Here is a 22,742-nt window from a genome sequence, read left to right as displayed (position 1 = left end):
CTATAAGACTGGGCTTACAGCTTCTCACAACAATGCAGCCAGCAATGCAGTGATTCAGTTAAGAACTAGTAACACTTAGAACAAAACCCTCAAAGTCTGAAATACTATCCTGGTTCTAGATAAATCTGTCAATAAGTAGTAGTACGCCCGCCTTTAATCCCAGCACTCGGGAGGCAGAGGCAGGTGGATCGCTGTGAGTTCCAGGCCAGCCTGGTCTACAAAGCGAGTCCAGGACAGTCAAGGGTACACAGAGAAACCCTGTGTCGAAAAACAAAAACAAAAAAAAAAAAAAAAAAAAAAAGTAGTAGTATTTCTTAGAAACTGGAAAATTGTGCCAGGGTTCATTACAATCTATTGTATTCTAATATAAATAAGATTTATAAAAATAATAAAACCAAAAGCCACTGTCTGGACATTCTTTAATAGTAAATACATAATGGCATGGAGCCATCTTCACTTCCCAGGAAACAAATACGTGCTATCAAATAGCTGTCTGGTTAAAAAAAATAATAATATAAATAAATAAATAACAGAAAAAACAATACAACACAAAACAAACAAACAAACCCCACATGCTATCAAATAGCTGTCTGGTTAAAAACAAACAAACAAACAAAAAACCCCAAGTCATCTACCACCATGGACTACTTTAAGCAAATCTCCTTCACCTAAATAGGTGTGAGACACTCCATCTGACAAAAAAGGGCTCAGGTGTTTCTCAAATCAGTAACTGTTTGCTAAATTATAGATTAAACCGAAAAGCCCACCTTTCATTAAAGTCAGGTAAAGACTCTCCGGCTACAATAAATATTTTGTTGGGACATTAAAAAACAAACAAGAGAAATTACCTTTATTTAGATATTATTCTTTGCATATTAAGCCTTTCATATTTCTCTATTGATATAAGCTGATTCAGAAAGGAAAAAAAAAAAAAAACAAAACCTAACAGCACACACTAAACTGTTCCCAGCAATAAAAGGTATTATTAAAAACAAAACAAAGCAAAAACATGTTCAAGGGTCATTGGCAGTGGTTTCTTGTAAGGATCATTTCATCTATCTGCTTGCTTACTACACACAAGCACTTAAAGGGGCAGGAGCTAGAGACAGATATGAGACTGGTGTAGGTGCAGGTGTTAAGAACTCACCAGCTCAAGACAATACAGGAAACAAACTATACCAATTCTCTACTAACTGTGCAAACCACAACTCAATCCTTACAGCAGCATGAGCATGGAGAGAAGAAAGCAAACTCCAGGAAATCATCAAGTTTATATTAGCTCAGGGGCTTGCAGACTAAGGTCGCACCTCCCCCTGGACATCTGCAAATTTTCCCAGTATTTTCTGGACAAAGACACACAGTTGAGCATGAGTGTATGGAACATCTATGACAAAGTGAACAGCTACTAAGTGAAGACAGAAATTGAAAACATTTACTATTTGGCCCTTTAGAGAGAAAGCCTGTCAGGACTGGAGAGATGACTCAGTGGCTTAGAGCATAAGCTGCTCTCAAAGGAGGCTTGGGCTTGAGCCCCAGTACCTACATGTTGGCTCACAACCATATCTAACTCCAGTTCCAGGGGTTCTGATACCCAGAAACACATGTGCTACACAGACATAACATGCGCACATAACAACCATATACGTAAAATAGTAATTTTTTAAAAACCTGTCAGAGCAGGCAAAGTGAAGTGCTGCATGAGTTTACTCCAGCATTGGGGAAGTGACTTGGGACGGCAAGTTCAAAAGTAGCCTGCATTATATTGTAAAGTTTTGATTCCAAAAAGGAGGAAGAGAAACTTCCTAAGGCCACAGCCCTTAGGAGCAGTGGCTGCTCTTCCAGAGCACCCAGGTTCAGTTCCCAGCACCCACATGGTGGCTCACAACCATCTAACTCTAGCTTCAGCAGATCTGATGCTCTCTTCTGATGGTCCACAAACATACACGCATGCACGCAAACAAAAACCACATAAATATAAAATCAGTTTTGAAAATTATGAAGGCGAAAGTTCAGAAAGAATAAAGAAAAGGCATACATCAACAGGTAGTGTGAGGCCAGGTGTAGTGGCGCATGGCGCTCAGCACTCAGGAAGCAGAGGCAGTCAGATCGCTGTGAGTTCAAGGCCAGCCTGGTCTACAGAGCAAGTCTAGGACAGCCAGGGCTACACAGGGAAACCCTGTCTCGAAAAACCAAGAAACAGGTAGGGTGACTAACCATTACTGAACAACTGCACAAAATATGACAGCCAGCTCTCTCTATATATATAGCGGCAGAGACTAGACAAGCCTCTATCTCACAAGTGCCTTTGAAGACTGGCCTAGAAAAGAGCTGACCCAGGTACAAAACATCCTAAATCAGTGTGTCAGGTGTAAAGCAAGGACCTAGCGAGCTACACTGGCGTTTATTTTACCTCACTGTGAGAGAACCAGAAAGGTACTTGTCCAGCCCGCACAAATGGTGGGATTAATCCCTAGCACTGGGAAGGAAGAAACCTTCAGCACTGATGATGCTGTGTGACACACCATGCAAACAGTGCTGGTGTTCAGTGCTGAGAGTGCTCAAGGACCCAAGGCCCACAGAGAAAGAGTCACTCTCAGCAATCCTAAAGAACACACATTTTACCGGGAATGGCAGGTGCCTGAGGCAGTGTCTGTTAAAAAGGAAAGTGAACTGGCTTTCACGTACCTCCTAATATGTCCATCAGTAGTTAAAATGACAAGTAGTTAATCATTCAGTTCATAGCAGAGTACACTTTTAATCTGACATTTCAACTTTCAAAGGCAACTGTTTACTTTTCAAAAACTTGTTTACCCTGGTCTCTGAAATTATGACCCAAACAAGATGACAATGGAATGAAAAAAATTCCAGGTCCTCTTCTAGAAAACTCAACTTCTTGCTCTGACACCACAGGGGTAATCCTATTTCCTTAAGAGGGAGCAGGAGAAGTATCACTTCATCCAAGTAGTGAACAGGACCACTGAGTGTGCTGCTCTCCTTCCTCTGTAAATGTGAGTGGGCGATGTGTCTCCTGTTACAATAATATGCTCACAAGAACTCCATCACAATTAGAACAGTCTAGCAAAACAAGCTGAAATGTTAAAACATGTTATCTAGATGACTAGGAGAAAATGTACAGGAACCAACCTTCTGCATTCTTTCACCCAGAACAATCACCCGTGCCCTCCGTTGACTCTATCAACCAAAAATGCATTCAATTTCTAAACCAAGCTGGCAGTGAAAACAAATAACTCATAATACATTGGCAGAGGAGGGGAGCAGGGCAACAACAGAGGCCATGTGGGAAGGCAGCGTAGAGGAGAAGCCAAGGCACTTCTCTAACCACCAAGGGAAACAGGCAGGCCCAAGGACATCCCCAACCCTCCAGTGTGAGCAGCACAGACACCAGCTAGGTACGGGCCGGCAATGTTACAAGTTACAGTGCTCACTCCATTCCACTGGTCACACAAAGCCAACTAAGGTCACCTTCTCCAGGAAAACCTCCACTCCCCCACACACAATAGCCTCCCTGTAGCAGCTGCACACCCAGCAGGCAAGACGTCATGCAAGCAAGCATTGCCACTGCTCTGTGGTACACAGATTTCAATTTCTTTCTCTTTCTGCTTTTCCGCATTTATCTACCTTCTCACTCAACTAACTCTGATCTACAGTAGAGAAAAGGTTTTAGGGTTTGTCTGAGGTAGTCAACTGTTGTTTCTGTTCTGGCTTGTCCTCACCTCATGATTCTGTCTCTAACTTAGCCTTGCCTTTGGAGGGTTAAAACCAAAAGACTATCACACTACCAGTTCTGAAACACTGAAGCTGTTTTCTCTCCTTTTACAGAGAAGTTGTCTAACTTCCTGGAGTAGATGCAGTTGCTCTGCTGTCTGGCAAGCCAGCTATAGCCCCATAGCAGCAAGGAAGGACACCCATGCGGGCTCTACTCTTCAGCCCTTGGATTCTTTCTTACTATAGCATCCCTCACTTAGTTAGCAGGCCAGGCCTTGAATTTCCAGTCCTTCTGCCCCAGGCACCCAAGCACCTGGGGACACAGGCCTATGCCAACAGGTCTAACCAGTCTGACCTTCTACTTAATTTGTACCATAAAGTAAGAATTCACAGTTAAGCACAGCTTAAACGGTATTGCATGGTGATAAATTATGGCCAATGAATGTGCTGTTTGCAAAGGCTATCATTGAAATCACTTATTAGCTAGGCATCAACAGCTGCAAAAGAAAACAAAGATAATTAAGGGGTAGAGATAGTGTGTGCCCAACCAATAACTTAAGGAATATACAGAGACATTTAGGCAAAAGAAAACCACAAATCTGTTTGAGAGTACTGTGAAGCGGAAGAATCCAAAAGGATTCTCCGGCCTCCTGCCTGCCTCACAAACCTTGCTATGCAGCAGACAAACCACTAGTGCAGGCAGGTCTCACACAATGAAGCACCGCGAGTGAGCCCTGAACAACACAGCCCACCCAGGAGCAGGTACCAGTTTTTGTTTCCAATGGAAAGAGTGTGTATTTATCTTCAGCCTTACAGCTCAGTGACAACATCAAGAATGTAATCAGGGCACCTTAGTGACAATTTCTCCAATCGTAGCCTAGGATTCTTTGTCTTGCTTCATCCATTTCTAGAGAATCTCGGCCTTGTGCATATCTCTTCCTCACAGAATCAAGTTCTTTCTTTACCTTTCCCGAAAGGACAAATGGAGCTTACTTACCATTTACAAACTTGCTTTAAAAAAAAAAAATTACAGGGCTGTGGAGTAAAAGCATCCGGCTCCCAAGAACTCACCACACAAATCCTCCCATCACTGTGCAGAATCCCTATTTCTTTCTGTTGCTATTGCTTGTTTTGTTTTTTAGAGACAGGGTTTCTCTGTGTAGCCTTGGCTGTCCTGGACTCACTCTATAGACCAGGCTGGCCTCAAACTCACAGAGATCCGCCTGCCTCTGCCTCCCGAGTGCTGGGATTAAAAGGGGTGCGTCACCACTAGCAGGCCAGAACCCCCATTTCTATGACATACAGCTCTAGAAATGCTTCCAGAAATTCTATTAAACTCATTACACAAAGACTTCAAGAAGAGCTTGTGTCGCCTAGTTGACAGGCTCTGTAACCATCAATCAGCGGAAAGTTGTCCTGGGAAATCTTTATTTCCACAGGCCTTCTTTAAACACTGTCTCTAAAAATAGTCAAGTAAGTGAAACCTACTGCCACTGCCTTTAAAAAAATGACAAATCAATGCTTCCCCAGTTCACTTTAAACAAGCAACTAAAATGAAGAACGAACGCAGACTGATGTGCACTGCTGACAAGTAAAAGTAACCTAAGGGGTCAACACTACATAGGCAATCCCAGTATTCAATCATCTCCAAGCTGAGCACACTGCAATATGGCTGAGAATAAGCAGTTCTAGAAAAACAAAACAAAACAAAACAAAACCAACACAAGTAACCTAACAGCAGCCTCATGCTACAGGAAGAGCTGCTGCACACTACTTTCGTTTTGTGTTTTGTTTTGTTTTTTGAGACAGGGTTTCTCTGTGTAGCCTTGGCTGTCCGGGACTCACTTTGTAGACCAGGTTGGCCTTGAACTCACAGAGATCCACCTGCCTCTGCCTCCCAAGTGCTGGGACTAAAGGTGTGTGCCACCATACCTGGCTTGCACACTGCTCTAACAGAACATTCTTGTTTCTTGGACTGGAGGGATGAAGCAGGGTTAAAATGCTTGTTGTCAAGAAACTGGAGCTCAGTTCCCAGCACCCACATTAGATGTACCACCTGTAATTCCAGTCAGGGGATCTGACACCCTGTGTACATGCAAATACATACACTCAGATTAATACGCTAAATAAAAATAATACGTAATATTTTTTAAATTAAATGGTTTTTTCCTGCTGCAATGTATAAAATGGTATGCCTATCAAAAAAAAGAAAGAAAGAAAGAAAGAAAGAAAGAAAGAAAGAAAGAAAAGAAAAAAAGTAAGTGGTGAGCTAGGTATGATGCTGTATATTTCTAGTCAAAACTAATTGGGAAGCTGAGGCAGGAGGATGACTTGAGCTCTAGAGTTCAGTAATAGCCTGGGTACCCCAATGAAACCCAGTCCTACTAAATGAACAAACAAACAAAATTAGGTAAATGTGATAGGTAAATAAACAGTGTGCAGGAGCACCTCTAACAGGTAACACTGATTGTCAGAATCACCTAGGACAGGTGCCTCTGTTGTCTGTGAGAGATTATCTAGATTATGTTAACTGGAGTGACACGTCACTATGAATGTAGGCAACAGCATGGGCTCCAGCCCTAGAATGCACAAATAGGGAAAGAGACATGAGCACAACATTTACTACTCATTGCTTCCTGGCCATGGATGCAAGGTGTCCAGATGCCTCAAGCTCCTGCCATCAAGACTTCCAACCACAGTGGACTATACTCTCATGCGAGCCAAAACTAACTCTCCCTTACCTAAAAAAGACACCCTTGAGGGTTTATCACAGCAACAGGTAAAGTAACATATCCTTCAGAACATCCCTTATATGTCCCGGACAGCACACAGGGTCAGTGGGAAGATAACAACCTAAAACAAGGAGACATGCTTCGGCCTAAGCAGCCCTCACTGAACAGGGGACTCACACAAAGCCACACTCTGCTGCTGCTGTGCATTAGCCTCTTGCTCCTTAACTGCGAGGGGCAGGTCTAGTGGGAAACAGGAGATTTATTCCAAGGGAATCACAAAGCTGAAATTCTGTGTACACACACACAGGTTCGAAGGTGTGTTTGTGTGGAAATCAGAGGACATAAACTGGCTGTTATTACATTAATTGCCTTGGTCTTGGGGGTTTGTTTTGGTTTTTTTGAGACAAGGTTTCCTCTGTGTAGCCCTGGCTGTCCTGGATTCACTCTGTAGACCAGGGTTGTCCCAGAACTCAAGAGGTCTGCGTGCCTCTGCCTGTGACTCCCAAGTGCTGGGGTTAAAGGTGTATGCCACCAACACTCAGCAGTTTTGGGGTTTTAAGATAGAGGCTCTAATACCCTGGAGTTCACCATGTAAGCTAGGCCGTCTGGCCAATGAGCCCCAGGGATCTGCTTTCTAGGGCTGGGTTAAAGTGGGTGCACTCTGCTGTCTGGGTTTGTTTGTTTTTTAAACACAGATTATGGTGTTCCTCACAGGTATTCGTACTTGTAAGGAAGGAGGACAGAAGGAGGATCTAGGAGAAATTAGAGGGTAAGCAGAGGCAGGCAGATCTCTGTGAGTTTGAGGCTAGCCTGGTCTACAAAGGGAGTCCAGGACTGTCAGGGCTTCACAGAGAAACCTTGTCATGAAAAAAATAATAATAAAATAAAAAACAAACAAAGAAAACTATTTAAGTAAAAATTCACAGAGAATTTAAAAAAGAAAGTAAAACCACAGCATAGAAGCCACAGGAAATATTCTAAGGTCAGGGGGAACTTGCTGGAGTCAGTTCTTTCCTTCCACTATGTGGGTTTCAAAGATCAACTCAGGACATGAAGCTTAGTGCTATCTCAAAGAACAAAATGAACTATAAAGAAGTGTCAAGAATGCCTGAGGGCACCGGGAGGAGGTGGCGCACACCTTTAACTTCAGCACTCAGGATGCGGAGGCAGAGGCAGAGGCAGGTGGATCAACTGTGAGTCTGAGGCCAGTCTGGTCTACAAACTCAGCCTAGGGCAGCCAAGGCTACACAGAGAAACTCTGTCTTGGGGAGGGGGAAAAAGAACACCCGAGGAAAGTGAACACTCAGACTTTACCCAACCGCTGGCTGACTTGAGGTTCCAAATAACCACAGAGAAAGCTGCAGAGAAGGAGTGTGTGTGTGTGGCACGGTCTTGCTATGCTGACTGGGGCTGATCTTGACCCTGTAGGCTCCAGCAGTCCCTGGTGCTTCAGCTGCACTTCTAGGCTTAGATGGGCTTACATCCTTAACCTTAACTTGTTTTCAACATCTCTGAAATATACTGGTTAGAATCCATAGTAAAAAGTTCAAGATCTTCTTTGCAGAAAAATACACATACATACAAGACTATCACACAATTTCATGAAGTTCACTAAAACCTTGTTGAACACAGAGCCCAACTGGATAGAACATCAAATTATTAGTTTAGGAAACTAATACTTCTTAAGCCATAATTTGTTTCCTAGGTGTGTGTGTCTGTCTGTCTGTCTGTTCTGTGTCTCTGTCTCTGTCTCTGTCTCTGTCTCTGTCTCTGTCTCTCTCTCTCTCTCTCTCTCTGTGTGTGTGTGTGTGTGTGTGTGTGTGTGTGTGTGTGTGTGTGTAGCAGAAATAGTTGGTTCGCCCTTCCATGATATGGGTTCAGGAGAGTGAGCTCAAGTTACCAGGCGAGCTGGCAAGCTCCCTTTTACCCATGGAGCCCTCAATGGCCCCGCTAAGCTGAAACAAAAGAGCTAAAAACCGTTGTTTTAAAAGTTATTATGAAATTGTTATCTATTTATCACGTGTGGGCACCAAAGCTCACTATGGAGACAAGACAACTGACAGGAGTTGGTCCTCTCTTTCCAGTCTGTGGGTCCCAGGGATTGAACTTCCAGGCTTGGTGGCAGCAACGTTACCCACTGTGCCATCTCCAGAGCTTCTCAAACACTATGACAGGATTGTGCTTTTGGTTTTTTCTTCATACAGGGTCTCACTATACATGTTAGCCCAGGCTGGTCTGGAACTCACAGAGATCTGCCTGCCTATGCTTTCCTGACTGCTGGAATAAAATGTGTACACCATCACACCTGACCCACAGTACTGTCCTACCAATGCCCACTCAGAAGTCTCAAACACAAAAAGGGCAGGGCTAAAATTTAAGCATTAAATTGTGGTGGCACTCAGAAGGGTAGAGGCAGGAAGACCTCACATATAAGGCAAGCCAAGGCTACTGTATAGCAAGACGTTGTCGCTGTTGTTAAGTAAATAGATAATTACTTTACCAAGTTAATCCTAAATAGTGAAATGTGCCAACTCAGCTTTGATGTCCTGGCAATGAGGACAGGTTTTACCCACATGCAACCTGGCAGAGCTACATCTAGGACAGAGGAAACCAAGGTAGATTTATAAACAGCAGTAGTGTGGCTGTTTAGACCCAGCCTCTTCCAGGCTGCCATTTGGTTTGTATTTCCATCTGCTGGGGATGGAGTGATCAAAGTCCGAGTTGTCCCTGAGCACACTAAGGAAAACCTAGGCATGGTACCCTTGCTTTTCATCATCCTCCATTTCTCTCCACCAACCACTGAACACAATTCTCTTGCTAGAAAAACATGCAAACCAGAAGATTCTTGGTGACTAGTAGATTTTGTCTCTTCAGCACAGATACTCACATGAACAGGTTAACTTAAAAATATAAAGTTAAATCCAATCAGTTCATGTACCTGCATATGCAGAGAAAGCTAAATCATGATGCAGAAAATGCTTTCCTATAGAAACTAAATAGTCTATTAGCACAGACATCTGGTGCATCATGACAAGGAACATTAGTGATATTGTGTCCAACCCTGTAATCAATTTTTTTCTCCCAGCAACTCTCTCATTACACTATACTAGATCTGTGTGCCTGCAGAATTTATGGGTGCTCCACATGGGTGTGGGAGCTCTGCCAACTGGATCCAGCAAGAATGACTTTGGCAGCAAGAAGCACCGTTAAAGAACAATCAATACAATTAGCCTTACACAGTATCATCTGACTCAAGGAAGGGTTACCATCATGTTAGTGACTCTTCTCCGATCTACACTGATGATAGCATCTAAGAACTCCACCAATAACGAATTTACTTAAATCCTCCGTGGATGCTGAAAAATAGCAATACTGATCATCCCAAGTGCTATTATAGAAAGTTTATTAAAACCGGCATAAAACAGTCAAAGTTTAAAATCCATTCAGCAAATCCTGGTTAGTAAATACCACAGTAAATAAAAGTGTCTAACTGACATCACATTAATTAGAGTAAATCAAGAACACACCAGCCTGCAAGATAAACCCTGTTTCCCAAATACATAAACAATATGTCTAAGACTGAACTCTCACAAGTAGGCAGTCAGAACTCCATTGATTCCCCCTTCAGATGTAAGTTCTACGGCTCTGAAGATTTTACCTACTGTATCAGGTGCTACCTTTCATTGTGCATGCTTATTATGTCAAGAAAGCCAAGGCTTCCTTCCTTATGAATCCTTTCTGGTGGGGTCTAAATCTTTAGAAATCACAGCAACCATCTAAATGTGACACTGTTGTTTTAACAATTACTCCTGCTTAAGTTATACTTGTGAGGTGGGATGGGACTGTTCAACAGGTCGTACTCCAGAGCCTCAAACTAGAAACAATCCTCCAGCTTGAGCCTTCCATGTATTGAGACTTCAGACACGAGCAGCTACATCCAGCTTATTGTAATTATTAATAGCAATTTCTACAGGCTTGTTCTTCATTTACAAAGGGACGCCAGCCCTAGCCCCTCAACTAGCATTCCCTTTTCTACACTGCATACTAATACCAAGTGAATCTTCTGAAACAATGGCTTGTAAGAGAGTTCAATTGGATTCAAAAGATCTCTACTGCCTTTCCCATAAAAGTCTTAACTAGTCCAGCCTAAGATCTTCTGAGACCTCAACCTGATCTTACAGTCTTCACCTCTGCCTCCAACACCCACTGACATGGGCTTTCCATGAACAGCCTACATTTTCTCACAACTCTGAGAGTAACCAGTACACTGTCCACACTGCTGTGTGAAGCGTGTGCATTTTGCCAATCTATATCATATTGACATGTAAAAAATGTGCAGCTCCTGGCGTCTAGCCCTTTTCACAGAAGATGCCGACATGCTATAACCTACACAGAACGTCTTTCTTAGTGCTGGGACACCAAGCCTCGACGCTGAATCTAATGAACTGGTCGTGTGTCGACAGTGTCTGGTAGTCTCCATGTACTACTAGAATTATCCTCCTGTTTTCTAGTTCAGTACAAACTCAAACCCATCAGTCAAATTAGTCTCCTTTAGTGATAAACAGTCTTGGGTACTCAGCTAAGAACAATAAACTCGCAGGGCGATGGTGGCGCACACCTTTAATCTCAGCACTTGGGAGGCAGAGGCAGGCAGATCACTGTGAGTTCGAGGCCAGCCTGGTCTACAAAGTGAGTCCAGGACAGTCAAGGCTACATAGAGAAACTCTATCTCAAAAAACAAAAAAATAAAAACAAAACAAACAAAAACACCTGTCTTCTAGAAGAGTGACCATTGAAGTCCTCCAAAAAGGAAGGAAAAGGAAGCTTCCTTAAATAGGAAGCTACAGGACATAACAGAGCCCTCGTGGACCACCACAGCGGTGCAGCAAACCACTGCATCCTGCTACATCTCGAATCGTCTCATCAGTTAGAGGCATTATCAGGGCGCAGCCCACTGAAAGGCTTGACTAGTACTACAGGTGTGTGTCCCCTGAAGAGGGCAGCAGCCAAAACAGTTTAGACTTGTGGGCCTGGAATCTTGGGAAATGCACATTGTTCCACACTTGGACTTAAACTTACCCCCTTTCCCCCATCTCAGTTGCCAACATCCATACTCGCTGCTGATTGCCAGCTCCTGCTCCTTGCAGCAGCCCAGCATGCTCTCTGCTGGTGCCAAGATACCCTCCAGCAAACCCACTAACTTCTGGAACTGTCCTAGAGGGGTAAGGCAAGTCCCGTATTGTGCTTCCTCTGTGCATGTACTTATTACTCTTTTAAAAACACATATCATACAGCACATTTTTAAAGGGGCTCTGGGAAGGGAGGTGATATCCTATTTTATACCCTATGGGATATAAAATACTGATAGCTTTTAAAAACGGGATTCTCCTTACCCCTACAGGCCCTCTCCCGGCTTCAGAAAGGTGCTGTGGTGGCTGTGATGCCACCGGCAGAGAGCATGCTGGGGGGTCACACAAAGCAGGCGCTGGAGATCTGCAACAGGCCTGGGAGTTGTGAACCTAAAAGAGAAAACAGTTTTAAGTTAAGGTGCCCAACACCTCCTTCTTGGTTACTAGGGGCACTCAGCACACACACAGGTGTCTGCAAGGATCCTTAAAGAGCAGAGAGCCACTGACATCACCAAAGCTTCGTTCCCCCATGGAGTTAACCTTCCCACTTTAGTCAAAGCTGCTTCTTTATTTCAGTATCAGCACCTGTACGACCCTTCTGGCTCTGTATTTTAACCTGGGTCCATCTTCAGAGTATGGTGTGTGCCCCTCAAAATAACCAAATTAAGATGTAACAAACACAGCACCAAAGCACAGTAACAGCAGCATGCTTTGCTCATCATAAAAGAAACATTCCAAGTTGTCAGATAAACAGGAGAGAGCCGTGAGCAGACAGACAGACTGAGCTTTCAGAAGAGTTTCCATGATGAGATGCTGGAAGCATAAGGTGTGCATTCAATAGGACCAAACACCCACCAGAAAAAGCCCTGCCACTTCCTGGAAGTTCTTGTCTAATTTTGTAAAGCTGAAGGCAAGATATATAGACAACAGCTTAAAACAGGAAAAGGGGGTATATTGAATTGTATTGAATTGAGTTTTAGTTTCTTCGAAATGTCTCAAAAGTAAGAATAATTAACAGGCAAACACTATCAAGTTCAAGAAAGGCATTATTTCTTTGAGGGGGGGAGGGGGGAGTCAGCTTAGCATGTACTACAAGTCTTTTTTAAAAATAGAAGCCCTGAAAAGAATACAACCAGCAGAGAAGGATGAAGAGCAACTTCTGAAAGCCAGCACTGTCCCTTAAGCACAAGAGACACCTCAGACACAAGCCCCAAGCTGCATCCTTCAAATATTCAAGCACCCGTAGCACATAAAAGCACAACTACTCCAATTTCATGTGGTGCTAAGTGAATTTTAAAATAAACAAACAAACAAACAAACAAACAAATAAATAAAACCACAAAATTCAAACACGTGTAAGAACCTATTACAGTTATTTAAGAACTGAACGAGCAAACACTTGAACTTTAACACCACATCATTATTCCTGGAGTCCTGCTGCCTGTACTTCTCTGTGGGGTCCCCCGTTCCTACCACCTCAACAGAGGGCACTGGGAACGGTAACTCCACGGCCCCCAGAACACAGTCAGCTCTAGGTGGAACATAAACACAACTGTGTGCTCCATATACAGTATTGTCAGTACCTTTTGACAATAAGCAAGCAAACAAAACTCATTATCTAGTGGAATCTCTTCTGTTAGGAATTCAATTAACTAGAATTAAAATTCAAGTTTCAAATCCTCCTCCATTCAAATATAGTTTTGATTTTTAAAAACTTAGGAAAGCATTTCTCAACATATTGGCATTGTTTACTTTAAATATATAAATAGTTCAGGCAATTATTACATTTTAAGCATTTAAGAAAAACCAATCTTTTCAAGACAAATTATTATTCATAGAAATCAGAAACCACTGATGATATCTGAGCTTCCTAATTTTCTCAGTATTTTTTTCTGACACTATTGAATTGATTGTTAATACAAAGATCCATATTTACATAGAAATTGTACGTCTCCAGTTATAAGGAACCAAGTTTAACAAGACTTCAGCAATATTCTTGCACAGTGGACCTCTACAAACATCACTGCCTCAAACTTTGTAAGTTCCTTGAAAACAGTAGAATATGTAATTTTCCACAATGAAAATGTTGACATATATAACATGTTCAGTAAATTATATATAGAGGTAAATATTTTAAGGAAACACAAACAATTAAACAAAACTTCAATTACTTCTTGTGAATCCTAAAAATCCAATTAAATTAACAAAATGAATTACCTAGCTTCCCAGTAATTAAACACCATTAAAACTTTAGCTCCAAGTAGCCTATCCTGCCCACTGTAGACAGTAAAAACAGACCTCTAAGAAATGAAGAAATGGGGCATAAGCTCCAAGATTATATATTCCCAGAGCCTCGTTTTGATGTCTACTTAGGTAAATACTTCTCTGCCCATTTCTAAGTTGATATTCACATGATACAACAGGAATGTGGTGAAACCACCACCACCACCCTGCTACCGCCCCCCAAAAATCTAAGATCTCCGTAACTAAAGAGGTGTGAGGTGTGGTCACTAACAACAAGCCCACCTGACTAAGTTCATCTGACTCCAAACAAGAGAATTTGGTTCTAGCTTACATCTCTTGAATACAAACTACAGGCGCTAAGACCTTCCATCCCTGTACATCTTGGTAGTAGTGTGTAATCACAAACCCAGCTCCCAAGGACCTTTACAAAATAAATAACACAGTACAGGTGGCCTAAAAACCTGAATAGGAGAGTTTGGCAGCAAGTCAATTAATATGCACCATTTCTTTCTTGCCTTAGAAACTAGCCTATACTAAACAGCTTATACATACATTCAATTACTATACATCAATTTTTAAACAAATAAGAAAAATAAATCACAACATAAAAAGCCCCGTCAGAAACACCGACATCTGAGGGGGCAGGCCCTGTCCTCAACGGTTTGTATGCTTGGTTTTCCATCTACAAATGTCCTACTTGCAAAGTCACAAGCAAGTTACACCATCATATCCCAACTTCATGGGTTCACTTGCCTAAGAGCATCAAGGCCACAAATGTAACAGAGACAGATGGGAATCAGACAACTTCAAGTCAAAATTCAAGCTATCAACCGAGGCAGTCTATCAACCTGCATCTCAGCCCCAGACTAACATACCCAAAATGTGGAATTACACAAGTTGGAGTCGATGGAGATGTCTGGCCCCATCCCATCCCCCTGGAAAACAGGCTCCATCATGACACTGGCACACTACTAAAATGAGGAGCCATTTCCCAGGTAGATGCCACAATCACAACAGCCAAGTAAGAATCAAACAGCTGTGAACAGCACATAAATCTGGTAATTCACTGATATGTAGAATCTTAGCTGAGGAAAATTTTTCTGTAGCCTGCTTCTGCTGGTCTGTCAGAGAACACAAGAATAAAAAACAATGGCGGTAATAAATTTTTGGAGTGGGTTGTGGGTACAAACTAGAAGCTCAAAGAGAAATTTCAACCATCCCTACCCCCAAATTGCTCACACTAACAATGAAATGCAGAGGGCTGTGAAATGATCCAGGGTAGCTAGCTGCTCTGAGTCCTTGGTTATTCCATAGTCACAACCAGCTAGGAGACTGGATGCTGTCTAGCGAATAAAGAATGCAACACAACACTCCTCCATCCACAGTTCAGTTCACTCAACTAACCGAACACTGGAAGCTCTGTCACACTGTTAATGATGTTAAGGCATATTTAGACAAAGTTTAATCTCAAGGATAAGTTTCGTAGTTTAGTAGAATGAACCAATGGCGTTTACCTAAAGTACTATTTGTAATAATTACATATCTTTCCTGGAACTCATTTGGAATAAATAAACCTATAATTACTCAATCTTGGGAAACCAAGCCATACTTCGTTCTCAAGTATGGATGATGGCAATCAAGACTTCACACAGCATTCCCATCAGAACAATAATAGAGTCTCTGGGTACCACACTAGGAATAAACAAACCAACTAGTAGTCAGTGCAACAAAAAGCCCTCGGTATTATATGAGAAATCAAAACTAACCTCAACAATGCAGTGTTAACTTTCTCAGAATTCATGATTATTTCTAGGTAGAAAATTGTTTAATTTATGCTTAAGACTTGAGATTATAGAATGTCAATATTTTTACTGCAGAACAAAAAACAAAACAAAAACACACAAACAAAAACTTGTCTTCCTCCCTATCAATCCTATCCAGTTTTCTCCAGAAATGGGTGATGACTAATAACACCACAAATTCCCCAGTTAGCATCTAAGGTTGCTGCGGGAAGAACAGTATTTTGTACTTCCTCAGTGCCCTCTGTTGGGTTCAACAACAACACGGAACAGGTTTCCAATAAATACCAGTGAGATGACCAATCCTGACCACTCCTAACTGCATTCTGGGGTAAAATACACCTTAATAATCAAAAGTAAAACCATCAAAGCAAACTAGGTCACACATAGAGACTCTGGAATCCTCAGAAAGGGCAACAGAAGAAAGAGTTGAAGAGGTTATTCCAGGTTCTTTTTGTCTGCTCAATCTAGCTCAGGTGGACCAACCATTTCCAGGGGAACAGAAGAAGACTCCAGTGGGGAGGGTGGAGGGAGAAGGTGGCTGCACCAGCACCCTTTACATCTTCTGCTTTCTCACCTGCGCAAGCAGGCTGGCTTGCCTGAGCTTGCTCACACCTTACTGTCATAAAGCCAATTCTGGATTGATCCTTTCAGCTCTACCCCTCAGCTGACTGCCACAGTGCCTCAGTTTCCCTCAACTTGAAATTCATGATTTCAGGCCATGTCAACAAAGACCACAGACTGCCAGTGCACTACTGTCACCACTGTACCACTACTTCAAAGAACTAAACCGTTATTTGAGATTGGTTCTGAAAACTATGGCACAAAGCATCTTTACTTCATTAATCATCTTTCCTCCTGCCTCTATTAACCACATCGTGTCCAGGTCACTTCTTTTGCTGGCTTAAGCTCCATGAATAACTCTAATCAACATATTTAAAGAAAATTAGTTTTCTTGGCTTAAATTACTTAATTATATGAAAACAACCCGAAAGAATCAATGTTTCCCAAAAGAACATATAATAATATACTTCCTTGAAAATGTTACCTTTGAGCCCAGTGTGGTGGCACACGCATTTAATCCCAGTGCTCAGGAGGCAGAGGCAGGTGGACTGCTCTAAGTGCCAGGCCAGGCTGGTCTACAAATCGAGTCCAGGACAGGCCACACAGAGAAACCCTGTCCTGAAAAACAACAAAACAAAAGCTGCCTTTGGAGTGTTGTTCTCTAACCTCCCCCCTTCACTCTCGGGAGTTCTCACTTTAATAAACCTGTGTTTGATCTCAAACCAAAAAGAATGGAGATGAGGGAGGAGGAAACATGAGCCTGTAAAAACGTGGCTCAGTTAAAAAGGCACTGCTCTGTACTACCATGGCCTCAGCCCAGCCCTGCGAAAGTGTGGGCTGAAATTTACCTGGCTGCGTGGATGGCAGAGCCTTACGTGTTCTAATGTAACACTCATTAAAAGCAAAGCCATGGAGCTTATCCCCACAGACAAGATGACCAAAAAGTCATCTGCGTCAGGACACATCTAATTTATACTCCAAACCCTATCACAATACAGGGACTGCTATGCTTATGTAAACAAGGGAGCGCATCCCTTCCTATAACCCCAAACCAAAGAATAAAGCAGCCCGCCATGCACTACCTCAAAGCTAATTATTTTTTTAAGTCTCTCTCTTTTTTAATTGTTCTGTTTTTCCATGTTATTTTCTTGGACAAAATAACTCCAATCTCTTCTTTTTACAACCTTACTAAGAAACAAAGCATATTCCACTGCTCGCCTCTTTCCCCGATAGCCTGGGCAAACCGGAGCCTGGGCAAACCGGAGAAAGACGTCCTGGTTGGTCTCCCCTTTTCCTACCTTTTCATTAGAAGTATACAGAACTAAGGAAAAACGAAAATGAGGGAAACCGTATTTCTCCCAGGAGTAAATATTTCATCTTTAATACTCTTACATGACAAAGAATACAGAATCTCAAAGAGAAAGACAAAAAGACTATGTGGTTTTAAAAGGTACCCAAACACGCTGCACCATATCTCCCACTTGTTTTTGCAGATAGCTTTAATGTTTTAATACTGACAACATAAGCTTCAGTCTTTATTGCTGTTAACACCCTAAGCAATTACAATACCTCAGCAGGAAACTTTGCCCAGAACAGCCACTATCACATGGTAAACAGCATTTTCATAAGAGATGCTGTTAAAACATGAAGGCATACACACACACACACACACACACACACACACACACACACACACACACACACACACACAGGATCAGAATCTGATGGGTATCTAAGAGAAAAATCTTTATAATTTTATTTCATAGCTATATATTCTCTATGATACACTAGTACTTGTTTTATCAAATAAACAGATAATAAACATAGAAAGAGCAGCAACTGCAGCCGCTACCAAAAGAAAACTCTTCTGGAAACAAGGCCACCTCCCAAAGTTTCAGGTATCAGGCAGTATCTGTAAAAAAAATCTTTGTAAAGAAAGATATAATAAAGAACAAACATCTCCAAAAATGGTAAGAATTTATACTGATAAGACAACTAAATAAAAAACATTTGATTTACAAGAGAAAGCTGCAAGGTTGCTTTGCACCACAGCCAGAGCTTAAAGCAGCCTACTAAGAAGAAATATATTTTACAAGTAAATGCAGAATTGGCCAGCTTTACTGTGTTAATTCTTTGAGCTGAATTATCACCAACACGTGCACAGAACAAGCACTCTCCAGAACTAAGTACTTGGGAAAGGAGGCATCCACAGCCACAAACTCAGTGCGTTCTCTGCAGAGTTTCAGGGTTGCTCTGAACTTAACGCACAGCTGTGGGTCACAGTCATTACAAATGAATCCCAGTGTAAAAACAAGACATTCAGGGGATCCACGATAACACTACTTCAACAGGATTCTACACATCAGCTGGGCGAGAAAAAGACATTAATAAACAGTAATGTTTAACTGTGTTGCTCGTAAGTAAGGGAAGTCTTTGAAAAATCACATAGAATGTTAATGCTTGAAAAACAGGTGCGTGTGTGTGTGTGTGTGTGTGTGTGTGTGTGTGTGTGTGTGTGTGTGTGTGTGTGTGTACACACTACTGGGGGGGGGGGGAACAGGGTCTCTCTGTGTAGCAATGGCTATCCTGGAACTCCTAGAGATCCATCTACCTGCATCTGTCTCTTAGCACTGGGATTATATGTATGCATCAACATACATGGCTTGAGTGTGTGTTTGTTTTACAAACACTCAGAGATTTATTCTGAGCCCAAAGTGTGGGAACCACTGTCTGTCAGGAGCACTATCAAGACAGCCCTACTCTGAGGCCAAAACCCCTTTCTCCCAACTTCTGTTCCTGGGAAACCCTTAAAACGGGTCAAGATATATAGCCAATACCTATCAGCATAGCAAAACTACAGGTCTGCCCAAAAACTTGTCTCTGGTTTACATTTCCTACTCATTAATCACTAAATTGCTTTGCCATTTCGGCATTGTCTAAACAGCTAATAAAGGAATAAATACTTCAGAAACAGTGCTTACAACACAAAAGCATTAGCACAACGGACAAACCAAGCTGATGACATCATCAGCTGCTTTATTTCAGTGCACAGCCTGGAGGCAGGCCGCACTGACCCATCCTGGTTATCACACCAGGAGCACTGCAGAAGCAATTGAAAGTGCCAGCCTGTGGAGCTGGGGGTGGGCTGGGGAGAAAGAGCAACATAGAGGCAGAGCAGGAGAAATGCTTACCAGTTTGAAGTCTTGGATGCTGCAGATGAAATACGGTGTGTTTGGCCGCCGACTCTCGATATACACACAGTCTTTAAAAGAAAAGAGGAAAGTTTTGTTTGGTTTTTTTTTTTTTTTAAATGGCATTTACCTTTAAAGAACCAAAGACAAGGTCCATAAGTAGCTAGGTAATGAATATATAAACATACCAATGACAAAGCAAATGCTTTTTAATAATAAAAACCTTTCCTATGGATATTATTAAATTATAGATAACATTAAGGTAATTGTTCTTTCTGAAAATTGTCATCTATAAACACACCAAGGTATAACTGCTAGGAGAAAAGAGACATTAGAATGTGAAGGGCAGGGGCTACCACTGCTTATCCTGGTGGACTTGACAAACACAGGGCTAAAGAACGCTGCCTGCTGGAAAGGCTGCCATGTGAGGGAACAGCCTAAAGCCTCACCTGTGGAATTACCAAAATTACTTATTAATGCCTTTTCCTACATACGAGCTTTGTTTGTTTTTTGTTTTATTGAGACAGCGTTTCTCTGCATAGCCTTGGCTGTCCTATAACTCACTCTGTAGATGAGGCTGGCCTTCAATTTCTAGAGATCCATCTGCCTCTGTCTCCCAAATACTAGGATTAAAGTCATGTGCAGCCACCACACAGCTAAGCCATCTTTTTTTTTTTATTTAAACAATTACCACACAGCAACCCAAACCGATTTAAAGCTGTGAATTTACAAAATGAGTTCAATATACAAGGCTGATATCTGTAGAACCTATGTTGTGTCAAAAATTTCAGCATTTTAAAACATGTATCAAAGGAGAGATAAAATCACTATGAAAGTTAAGTGACGCTGGGAGTGATGGCACAAGCCTTTAATCCCAGGAGTCAGGGAAGGAGGGGCAGGTGATCTCTGTGAGTTCGAGGCCAGCCTGGTCTACAAAGTGAATCCAGGCCAGCCAAGGCCACACAGAGAAACTCTGTCTCGAAAACAAAACAAAAAGGGTGGTGGTTGGAGTTGGGGCTAGAGAAATGGCTAGAGGTTAAGAGCATTGATTGCTTCTCCAGAGGTCCTGAGTTCAATTCCCAGCAGTCATCAATAATGTGATCTGACGCCCTCTTCTGCCATGCAGTTGTACATGCAAGCAGACCACTCACTGTATACATAATAAATAAATAAATCTCTTTTTTAAAGGCTGCTGCTTTATTAAAAAACAAAACAAAACAAAGAAAGTTAAGTGGCAAAACAGATTCTTTTGATATAAAAAATAATAAATCATGAGTAAGTCATATGAGTTAAGTTTTTAACAAGCTGTGTCAAATTTATCATGGGAGGGGTACTACCTAAACCAGATTTAGCAAATGCACTTTAAATATTTATTTTTATTATATGCATTGGTGCTTTGCCTGCATGTGTGTTGGATCCCCTGGAACTGCAGTTACATACATACATTGTGAGCTGCCATTTGAGTATTAGAAATTGAACTCAGGTCCTCTGAAAGAACACCAGTGCTCTTAACCACTGAGTCATCTCTCCAGCCCAACTAATACCTTTTAAAAATTAAGTATGAAACATTACTAAAGAGTTAGATTTTTCTTCCTACAAAACAGGATGATCCAACTTTAGAAAATAATTTGGAATTCAAGTCTCACATAAAAGGAAAAAAATAATTTTCTTTTCTTGCCATTACTATTATCCCACCCCATCCCACCACCACCCCCCCCACACACACACACAAAGTTGAGGCCAATATAAGTATTTTCTCTACAGTCTCATTAATCAAGCAGCTTATTTAGTAAAACAATTTATATAAATGTTTATAGCTAAAATAAAAATATTTCATTTTTATTTGTAGGTCTTTCTCTGTTTGTTTTTTCAGTGCTGAGGGTCTAACCTAGAGCTTTGTACATGCTAGTCCAGCACCAAGCTACGTTTCCAGCCCCAAGGTAGTTAATTTGAAAAGGCAAAGTTAAGAACAATGTCAAAATCACAGCTGGAATGTGTGCCCAGTAACCTAAAGTCAAAGTGACTTGGCAAGATTGTCATGGTTTTTCTAAAAGCTGATTATAAGGCTCATTTTAGTCAGCTGAATTGGTTATCCTCAAAGTGACAATGCCTAAAGTCAACAGAAACACTGCAAACACCTTTTGTTTTAAAATGTTAAAAGCCCTTCTTTGAAAGCAGCAACTCTAAAGGGGTGAGCAGACAATGCATTCCATTAGGCATACAATGCATATTTTCAAAATCACCCACAGCAAAGCTGGAGTTCACCAGATTGAGAAAACATTTGCTGTGGGGCAAATTTACGCTGCTTTAATCTTAAAATCAGCATGCCTGAAATTGCCCAGAAAAAAGAAAAAGAATGAGGCTACAGCCATCACTATCAATTATTCTGAGCAACACATGGTAAGTAATGTTTTCCTTAGCAGGATGTCTGGAAATGAGAGCGGGGTGTGCATGTGCTGGGCTTTACACTCTAACACAGAGCCTCTGCCCAGAGCGGGTCACATGGTGTCACATCAAATGCCTGCGAACAGGAGCATCAAAACCCATGACTTGAAAGATGATACTGAACAGGGCTATCTCTGGCTGTTTCTCATAACCTCAGCATAGCTTTGTGTCCAAGATTCAATGTTGCCATCTGCAAATAGCCCTCCCTGAGCTGAGGGGGAAGCCAGACAAACCAGAAGGCAAATTCTCAAGGCAAAGAAAAACCTCTGCCTTTTCAACCCTCAGCAAATCAGCAGGTTTATGTAAATAGAATAGTGAAGCAAGTTCCTCAAGGGTAAAAATCACAGCCTGCCATGTCAGGCAGTCTGTCATCGTAAAACACCAAGCACCTATCAGCGTCTTTCCTGACAGTCTCCTCACTAAGCAGAGTGGACACTTGCTTTACCCCCTAATTTAGGAAGCGGGTCTGTGAGCCCTAACATTAAAGCTGTGATTACAATACACAGGCAATGTTCAGCCACAGTTCTGTCCCATCTATTAAAAAAAAAAAAATCCCTCCATCAATGTGTTTCTACCTATTAATCTTTGAAATACTCTTCGTCCCCTTGCAAAGAATGGCAGTGCCACTCTAATAGAATTTCAAATAGAAACCCCTTTCCTTGTGAACAAAGCCTGTCTCACAAAGAGATTTTCAGAGACACAGCTGGGCAGCCCACCAGTGGACATGGGAGGCTGACCCTCAGCCTTCTCTGTTCTTTCATTTCTGTTCCAGGCTATTCCTCTATCCCTGACACTCAGTACCACTCAGCAAGGTGACAGTGTGTCGGTAAAATACCACAAATTAAATCCATAAGTATCTCTCTAGCTGATACAAATGTTTGCCAATTCCAGGTGTGTGTGTGTGTGTGTGTG

At 41.9% G+C, this 22,742-nt stretch overlaps 1 protein-coding gene across 4 annotated transcripts in view; it reads right to left on the bottom strand.

Annotated features, from left to right (window-relative positions):
• Window positions 1-22,742, bottom strand: part of RERE (arginine-glutamic acid dipeptide repeats) — a 337,601-nt gene that overhangs the window by 162,272 nt on the left and 152,587 nt on the right. For 3 of the 4 annotated variants that reach the window (XM_084786701.1, XM_084786703.1, XM_084786702.1), the window contains exons 3-4: window positions 19,386-19,456; window positions 11,852-11,977 (exon numbers count right to left, since the gene is read on the bottom strand). In XM_084786701.1, coding sequence (XP_084642827.1) covers window positions 11,852-11,977; window positions 19,386-19,456 — 197 coding nt within the window. The remainder of the gene's footprint in view (window positions 1-11,851; window positions 11,978-19,385; window positions 19,457-22,742) is intronic. The other variant, XM_084786704.1, reaches the window with a different exon arrangement.

The sequence above is a fragment of the Acomys minous genome, assembly GCF_964271855.1.
Source record: "Acomys minous genome assembly, chromosome: 6".
Taxonomy (NCBI): Eukaryota; Metazoa; Chordata; class Mammalia; order Rodentia; family Muridae; genus Acomys; species Acomys minous.
The sequence above is the reverse complement of the archived record's forward strand: the minus strand, read 5'-3'. Positions and strand labels throughout refer to the sequence as shown.